This window comes from Oreochromis niloticus, linkage group LG9 (genome assembly GCF_001858045.2).
Source record: "Oreochromis niloticus isolate F11D_XX linkage group LG9, O_niloticus_UMD_NMBU, whole genome shotgun sequence".
NCBI classification, from domain to species: Eukaryota; Metazoa; Chordata; class Actinopteri; order Cichliformes; family Cichlidae; genus Oreochromis; species Oreochromis niloticus.
In genome coordinates this window covers 17,744,344-17,762,492 of record NC_031974.2, presented here as the reverse complement: position 1 = coordinate 17,762,492, position 18,149 = coordinate 17,744,344, and the positions used below count along the sequence as shown (strand labels likewise).

The 18,149-nt window shown below is 40.1% G+C and overlaps 2 protein-coding genes and 1 long non-coding RNA gene across 3 annotated transcripts in view; 2 read left to right on the top strand and 1 right to left on the bottom strand.

Moving 5' to 3' along the window:
* Positions 1 to 2,959, bottom strand: part of agtr1b (angiotensin II receptor, type 1b) — a 56,590-nt gene extending 53,631 nt beyond the window's left edge. The window contains exon 1 of the mRNA XM_005448891.3: positions 2,658 to 2,959. Within this exon, the coding sequence (XP_005448948.1) occupies positions 2,658 to 2,694 (37 nt within the window). The 5' untranslated portion in view covers positions 2,695 to 2,959. The remainder of the gene's footprint in view (positions 1 to 2,657) is intronic.
* zic4 (zic family member 4) overlaps positions 1 to 18,149 on the top strand; it is a 110,186-nt gene that overhangs the window by 43,310 nt on the left and 48,727 nt on the right. The gene's annotated exons all lie outside the window — the stretch shown is intronic.
* Positions 1 to 18,149, top strand: part of LOC109203561 (uncharacterized) — a 75,158-nt gene that overhangs the window by 42,890 nt on the left and 14,119 nt on the right. The window lies entirely within an intron of this gene.

Genomic DNA, 18,149 nt, shown 5'->3' with positions numbered 1-18,149 from the left:
GCGTCCTGGAAAGATGTCTGTCGACTTCAGGTCTCTTTCGTCACAACACTCCATAACTCTCCTAACTCCCCACAGAGAAGACGGGGAGCAATAATGATGGAGATTTGCAGCATGGCGTTTGTAGGCACTTCAGAAACTATTAAAATACAGTTCCAATATTGGGCGCCAATACAAAGGTGGAATGCTCAAAAGGGGCTGTTGTATTATCTGGGTACTTGCAAGAGTTTGAAGACTTGAAAGACAGTTATCATGAGTGAATCATGATAATAAGAGTTGGAAGGATTTCTGTCAATTAAATTTGAAGAAGTAAGACATATTGCTGCTGCACGCCGCCCCAACAAAAAGCCAGTGGTTGTTAACAAGATCCCCAAATCAGATCTCAAAGAATCTTTATGCTTGCGAAACTAACAAGCCCAAAGTTTCCTCCTAAATTTAGATATTCTTACTTTTGATTGACTTTGTGTCATTCCATAAACACACCAGTGAAATAATATAGATTTTGAGTTTAAGTCAGCCTTTACACAATGTTCACTTTTCCCAAAGTGGTGGTTTCTCACCAACAGAGTCAACAACTAACTGAATAAGCAAATGGTACTCAGCGGATAATTTTGCTTACAATGTTCCGGAGGCATATGATTAGAATATTAATTAGGCCCATCTATGACGGTCAGATAATAACAATGTCAGTGGGCTGAAAGGATTCTGTGACCTGTAAAAGGGCTATTCACAATCTCCAGTCTGCCATAGTTCATTCTTTTGGCCACAAGCAGCAGACTTTTTCACACCATTTCTAAACATTCTCATTGCCGTGAGCTGGAACACTGTGGAGGAAGTATGTCAAGAAATACAAATATGTTGAAAACTGCACGTTTTATGTCAAACACAATTGCAATTCATAGCTCATTAGAAAGTTTTTTTCTATGATTTATTTGGAGTTTTTGCCCCAAAACTTCCAGTTAATGTTCATCCTCCTTGTAAAGGAGTTAACTTGGCATTATTTGGGTTTTAATTACATGACACGGATCAGAAACATCAAAGCAGAGGAAACATCCGACTGCAGCCACAGATGATGTTCACTTGTTCCCAAAGAATCAGTGATACTTTTTACTGAAAATCTCCACCAAATGTCCACCAGAAATTCATACTGACGAAAAGGAAAGAAAAGGCATTGGAATGAAGACGTCTGCAACTTTCTGTTGAAAATAGCATGATCAGAACCCCCGGTGCAAAGTGTATCCCTTGTTCGCCCTGTAAATGTGAGAGCATTACTCATGTTGTGTCCCTTGGGACATCAGTGGGATGCCTCTGTTAGACATTTTGCTGTACGGACTACTTACAGCACTTAAAAAACAAAGCCAATAAAAACATGACATCCTTACAATGACTAAAAAGAGGGCTTTCAAGGGTCAGTAGGTTCATTGTACGTATTAGTGTTAAGTCTCTTGAGAAAAGGCAGGATAAGCTTTTTGCTTTTTTTTCTGTCTTGAGCTTCCACCCCGTAAAACGAGAAAGATCAGCCATCTCAATCTATGTACAATCAGCAAGAAGAGGTTTTTAAAAAAAGTTTAGTGTTATGATTTTCAGATGCACGTTTCTGGATGTGGAACTTATTTCTAGACAATCAAATTATAATCAGAATGTATTTTCTAACTCGACTGACTTCCAGTAGAAACTTGAAACTCTTAAGGTCAAATGAAGCAGCCTTAATATTCATTCATTATGATGACAAAGTCGATGGTGTGTCATGCACTTGCATAGTTTTCTCAATTGGAAAAAAAATGGCACTGCACAACGTTTTCAAAGTAAAGTTTGAACTGATAATCAAGTAGAGTGCTCTCCATCAAGGCTCGGGTAGCAAATAAACAACCCAAACTGAGAAACGGATATAAAACACCCCTTTTTGATAGCTGTGGGAGAAAGAAAACATGTTTGTTTCTTGATTTAACTATTTAAAAAAACAATATTTTAGTGGTTCACTTGGGGTCTCTTAAGGTGCTCTTTGTTGCTTGTTTACTTGCCCATTGCAGTACCGATCCTGTTGTTGGGTTTCATGTTTAAGTAATCTCGTGTAAATGGGGAAAAAAGCTGTTTAACACTGGTCGTGTCTTACTTATTTGACCAAGTATAACCAGAATTTGATGTTCATTTCAGGTAAATTGTAGAAAATCATTAAATAAATCACTACCTTTAACAAGGCTAGACTTGGAAATATTGGGGGGTTTTTTTGCTTTGAAAATAACCATTAACCCATTTTCTGACCTTTAATATTTGTCACTTGAGATTTAGCTTTGAAAGGCACCACGAGGCACCAGAGCACAGTCAGGTCTACTATGAAGGTAAGCAAATTAGCACAAATTCTAAAACATGGAACTACAGGAGCTACATATAGTGCTCTGAGCTATATTTCTTTAGGATTAACTCCCCAGAGAGTGGTGGGCATAAAATCAAACCATCATTGCCCCTAAAAAATTAAATCTTTGTGAACTGAGTCAAAGAGGCATTTTGTCTCCTCATTTCAGGACCACTTAGTGTTGTACTAGAATCACTGGGCTGGCAGGCATGTGGCTAGTGGCAGTGGACTGCGGTGAATGAGTTAAATCAGTCTCTCGTAAACTCGACCCTGTGTCGTCACAAGAGGAAAGAGGCCAAAGACTCACGCAATGAGGGTAATCCAACAGTGAGCTGGTGTGGCATCGTTGTTTCCCGCTGGTCCCAGAAAGGCTCAAATAACTCCCATGTGCACCCAAGGAGAGCAGAGGACAGGCATACATCAGAGGGGGAGCTGGAGGTTGAAGGAGTGTGGATTTATCTTGGAGTGTCACAGAGATGCTCCGATTGCAGTCTCCACCTTGTTGCGTTGCTGTCATCAATTCTGCCAATACTGGAGCCATTGACTGTTGAGGTGATGGCTCTGTGTATAGTCTGCTGTCAGAGAGATTGGTAGCCACAAAATTAGATCTGCCCAACTCTTCTTATATATATATATATATATATATATATATAGATAGATAGATAGATAGATAGATAGATAGATAGATAGATAGATATATATATATCACTAACACGACAAATACTACAAAAAAAGTTCTTTTGTTTTTATAATTAGGTCTATATAATTAAGTAATACTTAAATAATTTTCATCCTCTTGTTATTGTTTTAAGGAAATTTAATGACAGATAAAAAAAAATAATTGGGGTTAGAAACAAAGTTGGAGCTGCTTTGTCCTCTGCTTATTGGTGGTTGGTGGTTCAAATTCTCCAGTCCAGTTGTCAGAAGGTAGATACTGACCCGAATGCATCCTTATAGAAATTCATTGTATAAAAAATAAAAACAGCAAAAAAAATAAAGATTACGATAATACTGATACATGCAGATTAGGTCCTCCCCTTGACTTAGCACTGTGATACTTTCCTGATTAAAAGGTCCTGGTAAGGTTGCCATTGATGCGGTCTAGTTGCTGGTAGACTTTTCTCAGCTTCAATCTACCACTTTATAATGAACTTAATAGTTTTTCAACATAAACAGTTTTGATATCCTGTTGAAATAGGACTAATTCTCTAATCTATTAACGTTACTGACAGGCAAGACTAATCTTGTCTGGCTCAAACATTAATGTTATTGTTTACTTATTAGCCATAGCTGCTAGTCACTATCTTAATGATAACTTAAAAGACAGCTAATGTGGGTAATTGCAAAACAGATAAATGGGGCTAACGTTAACACGTGTACCGGCCAGCTTAATGTTTACGACAACTGTTTAATACTTTGATATTGCTGAAACAGAAGCTATACTGATGACAGGAAAATCTTTGTACAGACCAGAGTGTCACTTTTTAAGATGCTTTGTCAAGTTGGTTGTGCTGCTGTTCATGTGTTTAGCTGCTAGAGAAGAGATGGGCTGTAGGAAGTTGTGGGTAAACTACATAAGGTGAAGACGGCACTGTTGCCATCAATACTGTTGCAAATGAGTCTCTAATCTGATAATGATCTTTAATACAAATCACTATCCAAGTACCTTTTTCTACACTGTACACATGCTACCTATCATAGCTATTGTTTTTTTGTGTGACATTCCTGGTAATTACAGCCCACTAGCCTTATTACGTTTATGAAATTTGGCAGCACATGTTGCATCATTTTTGCTTACAAATAATGGACTACTAAAATTTCCAGAGTTTCATTGATACTGTTTAAAAATAATTCTAAAGAATTTTCAGCCGATAAAAGCACACCATATTTTATTGTTTTACATTTTTGTAATACTTAACTGTCAAGTATCTCTATTCACTTATAGCAGCAAATGTTATATTCGAGTAATTTGTCCTCTGCAGTGGTTTTGGTTATTCGTTTGAGCTTTAGATTTCTCCAAGCTGCCTCTCTGTCCTCCAATGAGAGAGAAGTGCCAGTCAAAGTGGGAGCCTTACTGCTGTCCAACATTAAAATAGAAGCCTTGAGTGGTCTGTCTGGGCCGTGACGGGAGTTGGAGGTGTGAGTGCTCCAACCAGCAGCCACCACCTGCTTTGCTTGTTCATGCTGTCTTTGGTGCCCTTTTTTGGTGTGTGCAGAGTCTTAAAGAGTTTAGCTATGCCTTTGATGCCTTCTTTGATTTTTAGAATATGCACGGGATCAATAAGGAACACAGACTTCAAAGCTCAGGCACCCTTCACCTGCTGCTGGTCACCATTTCTGAAGTGTTTCCAATCACATACAGAGACTAAACAAACAGTTAGCAGGGGCTGGTTGGACACTGACTTCATGATCAATGAAAACTAATACTCGTGTAGAAAAACTTGGCAGCGTGATCAGACTAAAGTAAATATTTTAGCCCCTTGAGGTTTATTTTATTTGAACAAGACATTTCTTTGCATATAAATAAGAAGTCAGGGAAATAAATTTGAAAGTGAGAAGATGCGAGACTCTTAAATATCATTTACAGCCTTAGTTTAGGAGATGTATGCTTATAATTCCACTCTTGAAGCACGTGCACACACACACACACGCACACACTTCAAAGTACTTAGATTAATGCATAATAATCTCCAAGAGCCACAACGGTTTAATAACTCACTCAGATGTCTCTAATATGTCACTCAACCCTCCAACACTAAACATTTGATAATAGTGCTTTTTTTTTTCTTCTCTTTTTCCTCGTACAAATCTAGTAACCTAAGTGGCAGCAAAGTTCAAAGAAGCAGATTGTAATGCATGTTATGGAAATAAACCCGGGGCTGATTATCCTTTAAATCTCTGGCTGCCCCAACCCCCTCTAAAAATGGCTGTCATGATGAAATGACTATCCTTTATTACATTCTTCTCCCTTAATCCTCCTCAATTTATTAGAGGGGGGGTGCCTCGGCACAACAATGCCAAAACTCATTTCCATGGGAGCCCACACGGCATGATGTCCATGAAGGGAGAGACAACTGATTTCCTATGCAAAGGGTCCTTTTGAAAGAGGGAGGGGGCAAGAGAGAGACAACTGATTCTTTTATTGCAAATGACTTCAGTGTTTTGTTTAGGGGGGCTGAGGGTAGTGAAGCCAGCATGACTTCTGCTCACGCACTTTAATTCAGATGATGCAGGTGCATGGCTAATTGCAGGTGTGCTGCTGGCCAGCCTCACCTCGGTCTGTATATCCTCATCCACACACACAGAGACATGCACTCAGATGCTTGGCTTTCTACATAGACATCAGCCAGGTACTGAGAGAATGGATCAGCAAGCACTTCATTTGCATTTCGCCATTCAAACTCTGCTGTAAGTCTGCGAGAAACTGAAGGGCCCTATTCAGAAATCTTAATAGTCTAGTGGATATCACAGTGTGGGAAAGCTAAGCACAAACTTTCTGTGTGAGGAAAATTTACAAAAGACTTACTGTGAACTGTTAGCTTATTGTCCCCGAAAATAAATAATAAGAGGAAATTCAGTTTAGACTCTGAGAGCGATAGCCAAGTCCGGCAGCAAATGTGGAAGAGCGAATCTTTTAACAAAAAGCTTTAATTTCCATTTTGTCCGTTAAACAAGATTTTAACCACCTTCAATTTTTGTCGTGACTCTTTTTAACGTTTAATTTTTGCACTGCGCAATCATTTTTTTCTTCTTCCCCCTTCAACCCTCTCCTCTTGTTCAATTATGCTCTTAAGAAAAACGTGATGTGAGAAATACCGTAAAATTGAGACCAGGAGGGGGGGAAAAAAGAAACTTCTAAATGAAACCTCTCTCTCTCTCTCTCCCAATCCCAAATGAGAGGAAATTACTCATCAAGTGATTATGAAACTGTTGGCATTATAGAAATCAGCGTGAAAGAATAGAGTCAGGAGAAAAAGAGGGAGGGGTTGGCAATTTGTTCTCAATGGACAGCGGATGAAGAGGTGGCAAGTTAAAGTCTCCAATCTGAAGGGTCTCCTTGTAAAGCTAATTCCGGTTAATGGCCGAGGAGCAAGCCTCCACTGTATCTGACATCCTGGCTCCAGGTAATCAGACTGACATTAATGCAGGCTCCAAAAGAGACACCTCGTCATCAGGAATTTTCCTCATTGGCACCGAAAATGCCAGGCTGCACACCTCTGACTGCGTGGCCCCCACATCTATTAACCTTATTGATTTGGAGCCCTGCTGAGCCCCTCCAGAGCTCCCGCCCCCCTGCTGCTGGACTGAAGTGGATCAATCCTACGCCGGGGGCCACAACTCGATAACAACCCAGTGCTCAGAGGCTACTGTTTACAACCTGAAATGAATACACACATAGGTGCTGCTCTGTATATTCTCTGCTCGGCCGTTGACACTTTTTTGGCAATGGTTTAAAAGTTTTAAGAAGTGTTAATTATATCTATAAAAAAATAACTGGTTTAATAAGTGCACACAGATGCCAATATTCACCAGCGTCACTTATATGCTTTTGTTTTGTTTTTTTAAAGAAAACACACCAGTGGCGCATGCAAACCAAAATATAAAATGAAATATGGCTATTTGTACCAGGAGTGGCTATTTTATGGTGATTAAGCCTTTCTGTTATGACCAGGGTAGTCAAAACTATTCTCTTCATTGATTCTTTTTTCCTTTACTGCAGTTAATTAGTACTAACAAAGTGCCCCTCAGAGTAAATACTCTGCATCAAACACTTGAGGCAATCACCATACCCTGCCCCACAATTGTACCTTTAAAGTTTAATCAATGCAAATTGCATGTAGCAAACTACTTAATATTTTGCATGGTGCCATTGGAACAATAGCTTATCACTTTTAGTGTTTCATACAGTGGAAGGCCATGTGACTACACAGCTGTTTATTCCATGCTTTTGAATATGCCTCACTAATCAAATACTTATTATTCCATATGATCACGTGCCATGCCGCTCTATGCATCTCACGCTGCTCCTGCAAACAACATATGTATACATCCATGCACCAGTAATCAACATTATAGTGGAAATCTGTATGTATATCTGTTTAGTTTTCCATGAGTATGAAGCCCAAACTTTACTCCCCATAAAGCAAGTTGCTTTCCTTTTTGAAGTGGGGTCCCAAGGCATCTGTGAAAACAACCCACTGTGTCTTTAAACTTTGAGCACATTCTTACTGACCAGCTGTGAAAACTCCAGAAGTAAAACAGCACTGGGAAGTCACTGATATCTATTGTAACTCTATGGGACCTTTGGTTCGAGTCTACAGTCAACATCATGACTGATGATGTTTAATTTTCTCAGCAGCGTTTCATCTTCCTTGGCCAGGCAGCTCTGGCATGCAGCAAGTACAGCATGACAGACGCAACAGCAGCAGCACTCACATTTTCTGCAAATGTAAATAGCTGGTAATACTGTACCATTTGTGCCAGAGCGGAAAGCACTGTGTGGCAGTACAGTGCCTTATGCTTGGTAAGCCACTACGAGCTCTGTGTGATGGAAGCATAAGCACCAGTGTCGAGAACGGTTGGTCTCATCTGCGACTCATCATCAGCCAGTGGAGCCCAGCAGGGGGAAAAATGTACACCCAGGGCAAATCTGTAAACACCAATTTAATCTGCATGGAGAAAGTTACTGTCATCAGCTGTGACAGAAAAAGCCTCTGGGCCACGCCAAAGCGCAAAGAGTCACTCTTCTTTCCCCAATATCTCTGTCAAACGCAGACATTAAGCCATTATGGAAGTCAAAAATCTGCCATTGAGAAGTTCTTTTCTCTCTGCCAATCAAAGCTGCAGAATGGATGGGTCACAGTGTTAATGATGTGGCTGTGCTGCAGTTCCTTCTTTACATTAATTGCTGACAAGTTGATACTGACCTTAGGAATTAGAATTAGAAAATATAGGATTTATCACCATAACATTATTAATCTTTCACAAGAGTTGATTTTATTTCTTTCTCTTTTTTTGACAATTTTACAGCAGGATGTGGTGAGGAAAATTTGCACAACTAATTGCCAGATATCGCTGTAATTAATTTAGGGTCACACTTAGACTTAAGAAGATTTCCCCCATATCTGTATCCGTTACAACAGACTGCGGGTGTAGTAGTCATGTTGTTTCTTGGCAGTGGAGCCAGACTAAGGCAAAGTCAACACCAGGGACGATGAACATTTAACAATAATGAGAATTACTAGCGGTCCCTCCCCTGTTTTTCATACCCTAACATCCTGATTTCATGGGTGACACTTAGGGACCCCCCTAGGCTCTCTAATGTGCGCTTGGGGGACCCATGTGGTAGTCATAGCCAAGGCTTTAAGGATAAGTGTAGCAGTACAGAGGAAATGAGGAAATTGAGCATGTTCTTTGATTTCCATACAGTGCAGATTTCACTCACAGTGAATTTAAAAGCATTTCCTTTAGCTAAATTGTTGTTTACACATCATCCAAAGACCCTAGCCTAGATTTTTCTTGTATACTTGCAGAAGTGACATTCTCTACGCAATTATCAAAGTAAACACCCTCAAACTGGATATGTGATCACGTCATACTGCTCGTTTTCTTACCACCAGTAGAAACTGATGTCACCGGACTGGTGGCCTAGCGTCCACGGTCTGCGATATGTCAATCCCATTTGGGGTCACCGTGTTTGCAATGGCAGGGACTTACACGGTTCAGTTGGCTTGGACCCAGAGACGGGAAGGGGGTAGGCCATGCGGGCTATCGCACAGCCCCCTGGGGCGGCTCCTGACAGACTAGGAACATCAGGACAGATTTGGAAAGGCAATCCCGACAGGGAAGCAAGGGTGGGACGGGTAGTGAGGGAGCAACCGTGCAGCAGGGCAGTTTCCCAGAATCCATTACTCACAGCTAATTTACAAACAAGGGGGGAAAACCTGGCTGCAGGACAGACTTCATGCTTGTGGCCTCCTGCTACTATTCTGCACTGTTCACATGACTTCTTAGTCCAAGTGTTTCTTGGCCAGCTTGGGGTAAAGTAAAGCTTTTGAAACTTCCATATGGGCTGATAGTTGAAATAGGAATCAGTCAATTCTTTATCACAACCTTGCATCCTTTGGCCTGCTCTCAACAGCCATTACTATGGGGAATACGCATGTAAATCCTGTATAGTATCTGACCTTACAAGGTGCAGCCTACTCATAAATGTGCATATAAAGTAGGTAATTTGATTCACCTTACTGCCTATATTTTCTTATCAAATAGATTGGCAATCCTGCAGATCCTTGATTCACTTTAAAGGTGCTAGATGTTGGGGAACATCTACGGGAGAGCCACCTATTTTGTCACCCCTGCTGCTTTAACCCATTTACTTCATGTCATCAAGCCAAGGCCAGGGATTCCAGCACGGGGGAGGCTTTCCACTGCACAGGGATAAAATAATTAGGTGACTGTTTCAATTGTCTTATCACCCACTTTAAGCGAGATGTTCACAGCTGCTAATTGAATCTTCTGAAAGGAAGGAATGCCCAGACAATTCCGGTAACTCGTAAATCTTCCATAAACGTTATTTGCTGGAGGAAAAAAAAAAAGGAGAATCCCATGCTGTTAAATTCCTTAGGCCTGCTGTTGTCGATTAAAAGGACAGTCAGCTGGACACCCCTGTCCTACTGTGTAATGGTCAGTGGCCAGGCCAGAATCCCCTGCTGCTTTGAGTAAATTAACACTGGGCAGGACATTCTGTTGTTTTAAATCACTATACAAATACATGGGCAACAACCTCAGGAGGTCAAATGTCAACATAGACATAAAAGAAAGAAATATACTGTTTGGTAACCCGTCATGTAGGTAAACACTTGCCATGAAGCTTTATTTGCTCTCTGTTCTGAAGTAGCCGTTGATTCTTTTCTAACTGAGAGTGTTTTCTCAGCGATGGCTGAGGGTTAAAATGGCACCTAATTGGGCCTGTGCTGTAGATGAACTGCAGCTCTATTAGAGATCTATAAAAAAAAAAGTGTGTATTTTAAAGGTTTGCACTCAATACGAGTCCAAAAAAACTGAGGGAAGATGACCTTTAAAATGTAAATAGATGGTCTCAGTATCCGTGCTGTAAATTACAAAGAAATTGAATTACACAGGGATAATGCATAATTAGATACCATTTACAAAAGGAGATAGTCTAATTATTGGTGAAGCAGCTTAAGATGCTTTGCTCCTTAATTTAAGTACATCATGAATGCAGTGTGAATCTGTCCTGGCATGTTCTAACCAAATCTAAATCTTAATTAAATTTTGAGCAAAAGAAAGTGTTCGAGAGGAGACTTAATCCGTTTAAGGGAGGATGGTGAAGGGTTATTAGAGGGTGTTAATTCGTTAATCAGAACTTGGTGTGGCTATCCTTTACTATATTGAAGTCTGCACTATATTTGAACCACACAGTAGGTGGTGTATACAAACAGCCTCTAGCCATTGTGGATGTAGGTGGTGGACCAGGAAATTAGAAAAAGGCATTGAGGGAAGTCAGGAAAAAAAAGCTCTCATGACGGTGTAATATTCTCCTTTTACCCATTTTCATCATGTTGTCCCATTATGCCACTCTGTTGATATTTCCTATTGAAATAGGATCATCCTCAAACAAGTACCTAAGACAGGTAAGCCATGAGTGGCCATGGCAACAAAGACACCACAGGGGTCAAGTTCCTGTGTAAAGCCTTGTTAATGACATCATAATGGACAGAGGACTATGGTGTAACTACTAACTACAACTTCAAAGTAGGTGAGAGCTGGAGAAAGAAAAGGAGCTTAGAAGATGAGACCTTTCTGTGACCACGTCCTCTAATAGAAACGCCATCCATCCTCATGACGCAGCATGGCCTCTCAGTCTCAAAGCCTCTAACTGCAACACAAATATATGCACAGAAATGTACAACAAAGCCAATTGCTTTTAAGCCTTCCATTGAGTTTTCTAGCTCTAATACAGCTGCTGAAGAAGCAGTACGCTATTCATGATGCGTTACTGCCAAAAAAGAAAAGTTGAGGACACATGCTTGACAAAATCCTCTTTTCAGACATAATCCACCTAGCACCATTTTACTTGAGGACTGGAGTGTGTAACATCTGATCTTATCCTAAAAGCTATTCAAGACTATGTAGTGCTGGCTTGATTATGTTCCTCGTACACACAGGAACCTTTCACTCCTTAGTGGCTTCCCATCACACCTGGGATAATAAAGAGGATTTAAACAGGTCTGAATAGGTTAACCAGGTGTTGAAACAAATAATGGTTTAAAATTGTAATTAACATGGCTTGAATAGAGCATTGCTCTTGCTAAAGGTCTCCTCTGTTGAATGACTTTGGTATGCAAGGGAACACAAGACTGAAAGGACCCTGTCTTTGTCACTGAAGAGAATAAGGAACTAATGGGGAATTAAGATCTTTAGAGCCTCTGTGCTTCTGTTATATGGCTTTTCTCCTTTTCTTCCACAATGTAATGCCACAGTTCATAGTCCTGCCCAGCGAATTAGTTGCACTTCCCCTAAATGTTTAACTGCTGCCAGTGTGCTATGGTAAAATGTTACCTAATTAAAAAAGCACGCAGTTGCTTAAGCCCACAGTTATTCTAGAAAAACCACAAGACAGGAAAACAAACTTTATGTAACCCATCAACATAAACCTAACACGTAGTGTTGTTTTTGTCTTATTGAAAACAGCTTCTAATAGTTTGCGTTAAATATTGTGTGATTATCTTCAAAGACGGGCATAGAGTGGGACATTTTCAAACCCTTACCTCACCTTTATACATGCAAAGCATTAGCATTTAAATGGCCCTCTATTTTTAAGGTGGGCATTTCATTATAAGCCCGTGGTCAGAAACACATGCTGTCTCTTTGGCTGATGAACACACTGTAGAGGTTTAAAACAAAACATCAGAGCACAGTTGTATTTTTGAAAACAGATTTTGTTTTAGCTGCAAGGGAAAAAGATTTCTCTGTCTGTGCTTGCGGTATTAATTGGCGCAACGTACTGCCACGTCACTACAAAGTCAAGTTTTCAGCTCTTCTCGGCTACAGGCACGCCAAAGCCGAAGGGTCACATTCTGCAAAGTTTCCAAACATCAGCCGCAGAACTTCCACATGGTTCTTCATTTCCTCTGAGTGTTTTGAAACCCCCCACGGAGAAGGTCCTAATCTTGACGCATCAAGCAATGAACAGAGAGAAAAGGCTGATTGCAAGTGATTGACAAGCCATGCGGTTACCACAGTAACTCCTTTTTGGCTGACTATGGAAGTCCAATTCATCATCAGAATCAGATGACTCTAAAAGGGCCTATTATCATAAGGGTGCACATGTGAGTGGCACAATCGACAACCTGCGAATCGATCGAACTGTCTGAGTCAAGCACTCAACATGTGTGTTAAAAATAAGGGCAAAGTGCAAGCAAGGGGATTATGCAGGTTTTTCATACGTTGTCCTGTATTTCACTGAGCTTCTTATTAAACTGCTTCTTGAACACTTGTTCTTTCTTCTGGGTCAATTCAGTCATTTCATAAGGTTATAGATTACTTGCTTAGAATAGTTTCTCAATGGTAGCCCAGTGATGAATGGGCAGTTTCACACGCAGATGCAGATCATGTTACTCGAACTAAAAGGAACACAGCTAAATACATACATGTATTTTTCTTAATGTGCAATCGAACTTCCCTGAGAAAATCTGCTTTATTACCAAAGTGGAAGTTTTGACAACATAACAGGAAAAAACAGCCATTTCACCCCTGCAGAGGAATGAGTAATGAGCAAACATGCCCAAGCTCTGCCTCTCTTCATCTCACCATCTCCTCTTCTCTCCCCCTCTAACACACGCACACACACAAACACACAAACAGAAATACCAAATGGTGTTTTTGGCACAGTGCAGATATGCATTATAAAAAGGTGAAGGAATTAAGTCTTCCCATATTTCAGGATGGCTAAAGTATGACTTTAATTAAGCACTTGTGTTGTATCTAAGTGCTTTCACAAGGTCTTTAGCATTTAATATACATCTATGAATATTAAGCATCCACACATTAAACAAAGTGGCATCCCACGATGTGGACAAACATATTATACGGATTTGTTGAGCTGAAAACAAACATTGGAGGAAATCTACTAAATGCTATTTGAACACAGCTCCGATGGACACTAGCAGATTTTCAGGGGTGGCTGTGTTTGCATGGTCAGGAAGCAGGCCAAAGCAAGCATCAGCATCAGCGTCAGTGCTGTGTAGCATCAGTGTGTCAGTGGCAGCGGGGGCCGCGGCACACATGCAGGCTTCCCATCAACGCTGGGATGGAGCTGAGTTGGCCAGACAGCACCGTGGCACACTCCAAACTTACTTAGTGTAATTAAAGTTGAGAAAGGTTAAAGTTTGACACTGAAACGAGACGAAGGGTTCTTTCTCCCAGGCAAGAGACAATATAGGGTACCTCGTCAAAGCGGTTAACCGGTGAAGCCCTTGACCCTCCTGGAAAGCAAGGGAGACACAGTGGAAATGAAGACGCACATCCAGTATCATGATTAGGTGTTGGGCCTTGAAAGGAGGGGACAATTGTGCGCACACGTAATTAAATTGGCCAACCTTTTGTGGCACTGCTCCTATTCAGGCACATACAGGAACATCCATCTGGAAGAATGAGTGTGTAATAGTCTGTGATCCATGTCTGGAAGGGCTGTGTAGATACACTGAGAATTTAATCCTTTAGATAAACACAAGAAGATGTAACGTCAACTCTAGAGAGATACTTGGAATTTAATGGTTTGAGAATGCCACAGTAGAGAGACTAAACTGAAAAAAAAAAAAAGTGCTCGCTTGCCTTTCTGTCTTATTAATCTGTGAAGTTTCCCATTAAAATATAATAATAATAATTTTTTGATGTGAAAGTTTATGGTTTCCGAGGACTGTTTCAAAGATAACTTATTGTATCTTAATTTTGCTGCAAAAATAGGTTTAAAGGCCGCAATATGGAAAAGAAAGGAAAATCTGCCTTAATATCTAAATCACAATGTAGTATGTATGCGATATGAAAAATGTCTTTTAAGCCCATAGAGAATAAATGATATATAAATGTTTTTTATTACAAAGATCAACATATCAATCACTGTCATTCTCTTAAACTTACACACTTGTTAACTACTTCTTCTGCTACATCATAGACATGTAAAAGGAGGCATTTGTTTAATGTTGCAGTGACTCTCAGTAACAAATAGCCATTCCATTACCGTAACTTATGCTTTTCCTCCTAGAACTATGTTAAATTACAGAATTTGTTATGTGCATTTAAGTGGCATCACGGCGAAATCTTGTCTCTTATGTAACATTTATAATTTTTCTTATACTGAGTATAAGTCTCTCTGTATAATATTGTAACGTCAGTGATTTACTGCTACTTTGTTGCAGCTGCTGATATATTAGACGTATGTACAAGGTGTCCTTTGGCATCACTGTCAATGAAAGCCCAGCTGTAACCAAAGAACAAAAAAGAGACAAAATTCCTTTGTTTTATTTGTTTTTTATAGTTTTTCTTCTGGTTGTTGTTTCAAATTGCACTCTACTTCATTTTTTTTTGCATTTGATGTGTTATTATGTTTAGGCACCAACATGCTATGGTTAGATCTAGAAAAAGATCACAGTTTTGGTTAAAGCAAACATACATGCTGTACACACCCACTAGGTTAATGTGACCTTAAGGTTGTCCTGACCAAACTCCTTATGAGGCGATTGCGCTCTGTTGTTGTGATTTGGTAAATAAAAATGTGTTGAATAATCACGACAGCCTTTTGTAATATATGTAAGTACAATTACAAACGCATACAGGGACAAATGGATAAAAACTGCACATGCTGTAATATACGTATAATATACACAAAAGCAGACACTCGCCCGTAAGTGTGTGCACATTTACACAAAATGCATATTCACATTAAAACACACACAGGGGCCGAATTTGTTTTCAGTCATACACACTCAGATGCAGACCTAGGAGGAACAATTGGCACTTTACAGGCTGGATCTTCTCTCTTTCAGCTTGAAGAGATGGAACACATGTCCCAGGCTTTGTTCGTGTCAGGAGCCCATACAGGAAGCCCACTACGTTTTGTTGATGTGTCACTTGCACCCTCTCCCCTCTTGGTTTGGTGAAACCCTCTTTCTGTAAATGATAGTCCCCTTTGTCTGCTATCAAAAAAGACTCTTTTGCTCTACGCTACTCTCCAATGGGTTTTGGCAGTTGTCATGTGAAACCAGTGAATATCATTAGAAATAAAATCATCCAAGCTATAAGTAATTACATTTTTTTTCTCCCTTAAATTCCTTCTCCGCTGACCCCCTCCACTTCTCACCCCATCATAATTATTGCTCCTAGCAACAATCTATAGCTCCCTGAAAAACAAATAAACAGCAGACACCTCAAATCATTTGTAAAGTGAGCGGGGATGCTTAATAGAAACATCATTAAAATCAAACATTTATTATGCAAACGCTGATGGAGTTAGTTATGTCTGTCCAAACGTCTGCATTACAAATGCCTCACTTGATTAACTGTCAAATTTGATTACAGATGGATTATATATTTAACAGCTGTAGGTAGACCACATCCCTGCGCCTTCCAATTGTGTTTTCTGGTCAGTCGTTAGCACAAAACCCGAGCATGTATGCTGTGTGCATGTATCTCTATGGGAAAGTTAAAGTTGTTTTATCATAATAGTAAGAAAATCATTCAAAATGATTAAAACATAACGTGATAAACTTTCAAGAAGAGCTTCTATCGCCAATAAAATGATAAAAAATAAGAATACTGAATGAGTAGTGATTGTGGTTCTGATTCCCGAGCTTCACTAGAGAGAAATAAGGTGAAAAAAAAAGAAAAGCTTAGTGGCCAATCCAGCACATGTACACTGCGAGCTGGAGCAGATATTAACATGTAATGTGCTAACTCACACCTTTTAAAAACGGAGAGGTAATGGGCATTTCTTTTTGATGTGTTGTCCTTTAACTTTTCAGTCTGGCGTTTTTAATCCATTTCAGATTAAAACACTCTCCTGTTCAGATACCCAAGCTCTGCAATATAAAGCTCCTAATCTCTGGTTCCCAACCGCAGAAAATCCTATTAAGATCACCTTCAGTTTAACACGTACATTGTTACAAAATGCAAAATATGCAGCTTCATCGGTACACTTTTAATTGAGGGTAAAGTGCCCCCGGTAGATAGATACTGCACTGTATGCAAAACCATTAGAGTAATTTTGAGAATGTCTGTCAAGCCGAACCTCCAAACCACAGATTCTCTCTTGGGGGCTCCCTCAGGGCTGAGCCACGGGTGGGGGGCACAGGAGTTCAGTGGGGTATCATCGAGTGTCTCACAAGAGGTGTCAGCTTGGGAGGATTTGACTGATTAGGTAATATTCCTACATGTTCTCATGTAAGCAACATTCTGAGAACTCATTTCCCGTCGCCTATCCCCCTGTAATTCTTGTCCTTGCCGTCACTCTTTCACGGCATCTCTTAACATGGCGACTCGGTGCTTAAAGAGCTGCCGGTGACAACAACCTTGATGGCAGTGGCAGGCGTCAGCTTTCTATCGCAAAGCCACTTACCCAAGAGGGCGCCCCCCTGGTGGATACGCTGACGCTTAAATTGCCCTCACGTCCACCATAGCAACCACACGGCGACATGGGAAAAGAGTGTCTAGGCAGAGGTTTGCTACCATTCATCATCATAACCTCCTGTCCCACAGAAATGACCTCATAAATGCATCAGGCTCATCGACTAATGAGGGGTTGCTAACCTGTTGTTACTGACTGCAGTGTCAGTCTCCAGGAGTTAAAAGAGAGGGAAAAGAAAAAAAAAAACAGCTCACAAAGTGACCTGTGATTATTCAAAAGAAAAGATTTCTAATTGATGACGCTGATGTCTAAAAATGAAAGTAAACAGAAAGTTGTTAAAATGCAACAAAACAACACGCAAGGGGTCAAAACTCCCGCTATCGCTAATTGAATGTGGTTAAGCCTTCGTGAACTTTCACAGCATTTAAAAATTACACAAGCGCCGACAAGAGCTAAGGCAATTTTGAAAACATAAATGACCACAGAACATAAAAGAGCATGTCAGTTCACTTGAAAGCCTCGGAGGACATCTGACAGCCTTTTGATGTACAGCATCCTCCTAGCAAAGCATTCTTGACTCTTCGGATAGATATGGATTGAAAGATTAAACACGGTCCTCATCTGAAACGTTCACACTTCACTTTGCTTTGCTGCATTATTAATATACAATTACATGTCACATCTTATGTTCACTGCTTAATAAAGCTCTCTGCACCTTTCAGTACCTGCAACCTAGTGCAGTTTACTGTAGATGAGTCCTGCCACTGTGTGTGTACATATAATTCTCTGATTTATAGAAACTGTAATTGCAAAGCAATCACATTAGTAGATTTGCTTTTGTAAGGACTGAAAACTGACTTGGAAATAGCAAGTAAAGCCCTTGGCAGCAGACATGGATATTATGGGGGATGGGAGCTAGTTAAGCTTTCTTTAAAGCATAACAGCTTTGGTGAGAATAGATGAGCCTTTATTTCGATAATTTGGGATTCATGGATTTCAAGAGATGCTAAGCCCAATTTCTGGACCCCTCTTTCAAATGAGCGTGTGTTGATATAAACAGGACGGTGGTCAGCCATCTGTTTTAAAGATAAACGTGTGATCAAAGGGCATAACAAAACGTGTAAGGGCCTTTTTTTTTTTCCTCCTTTTTTT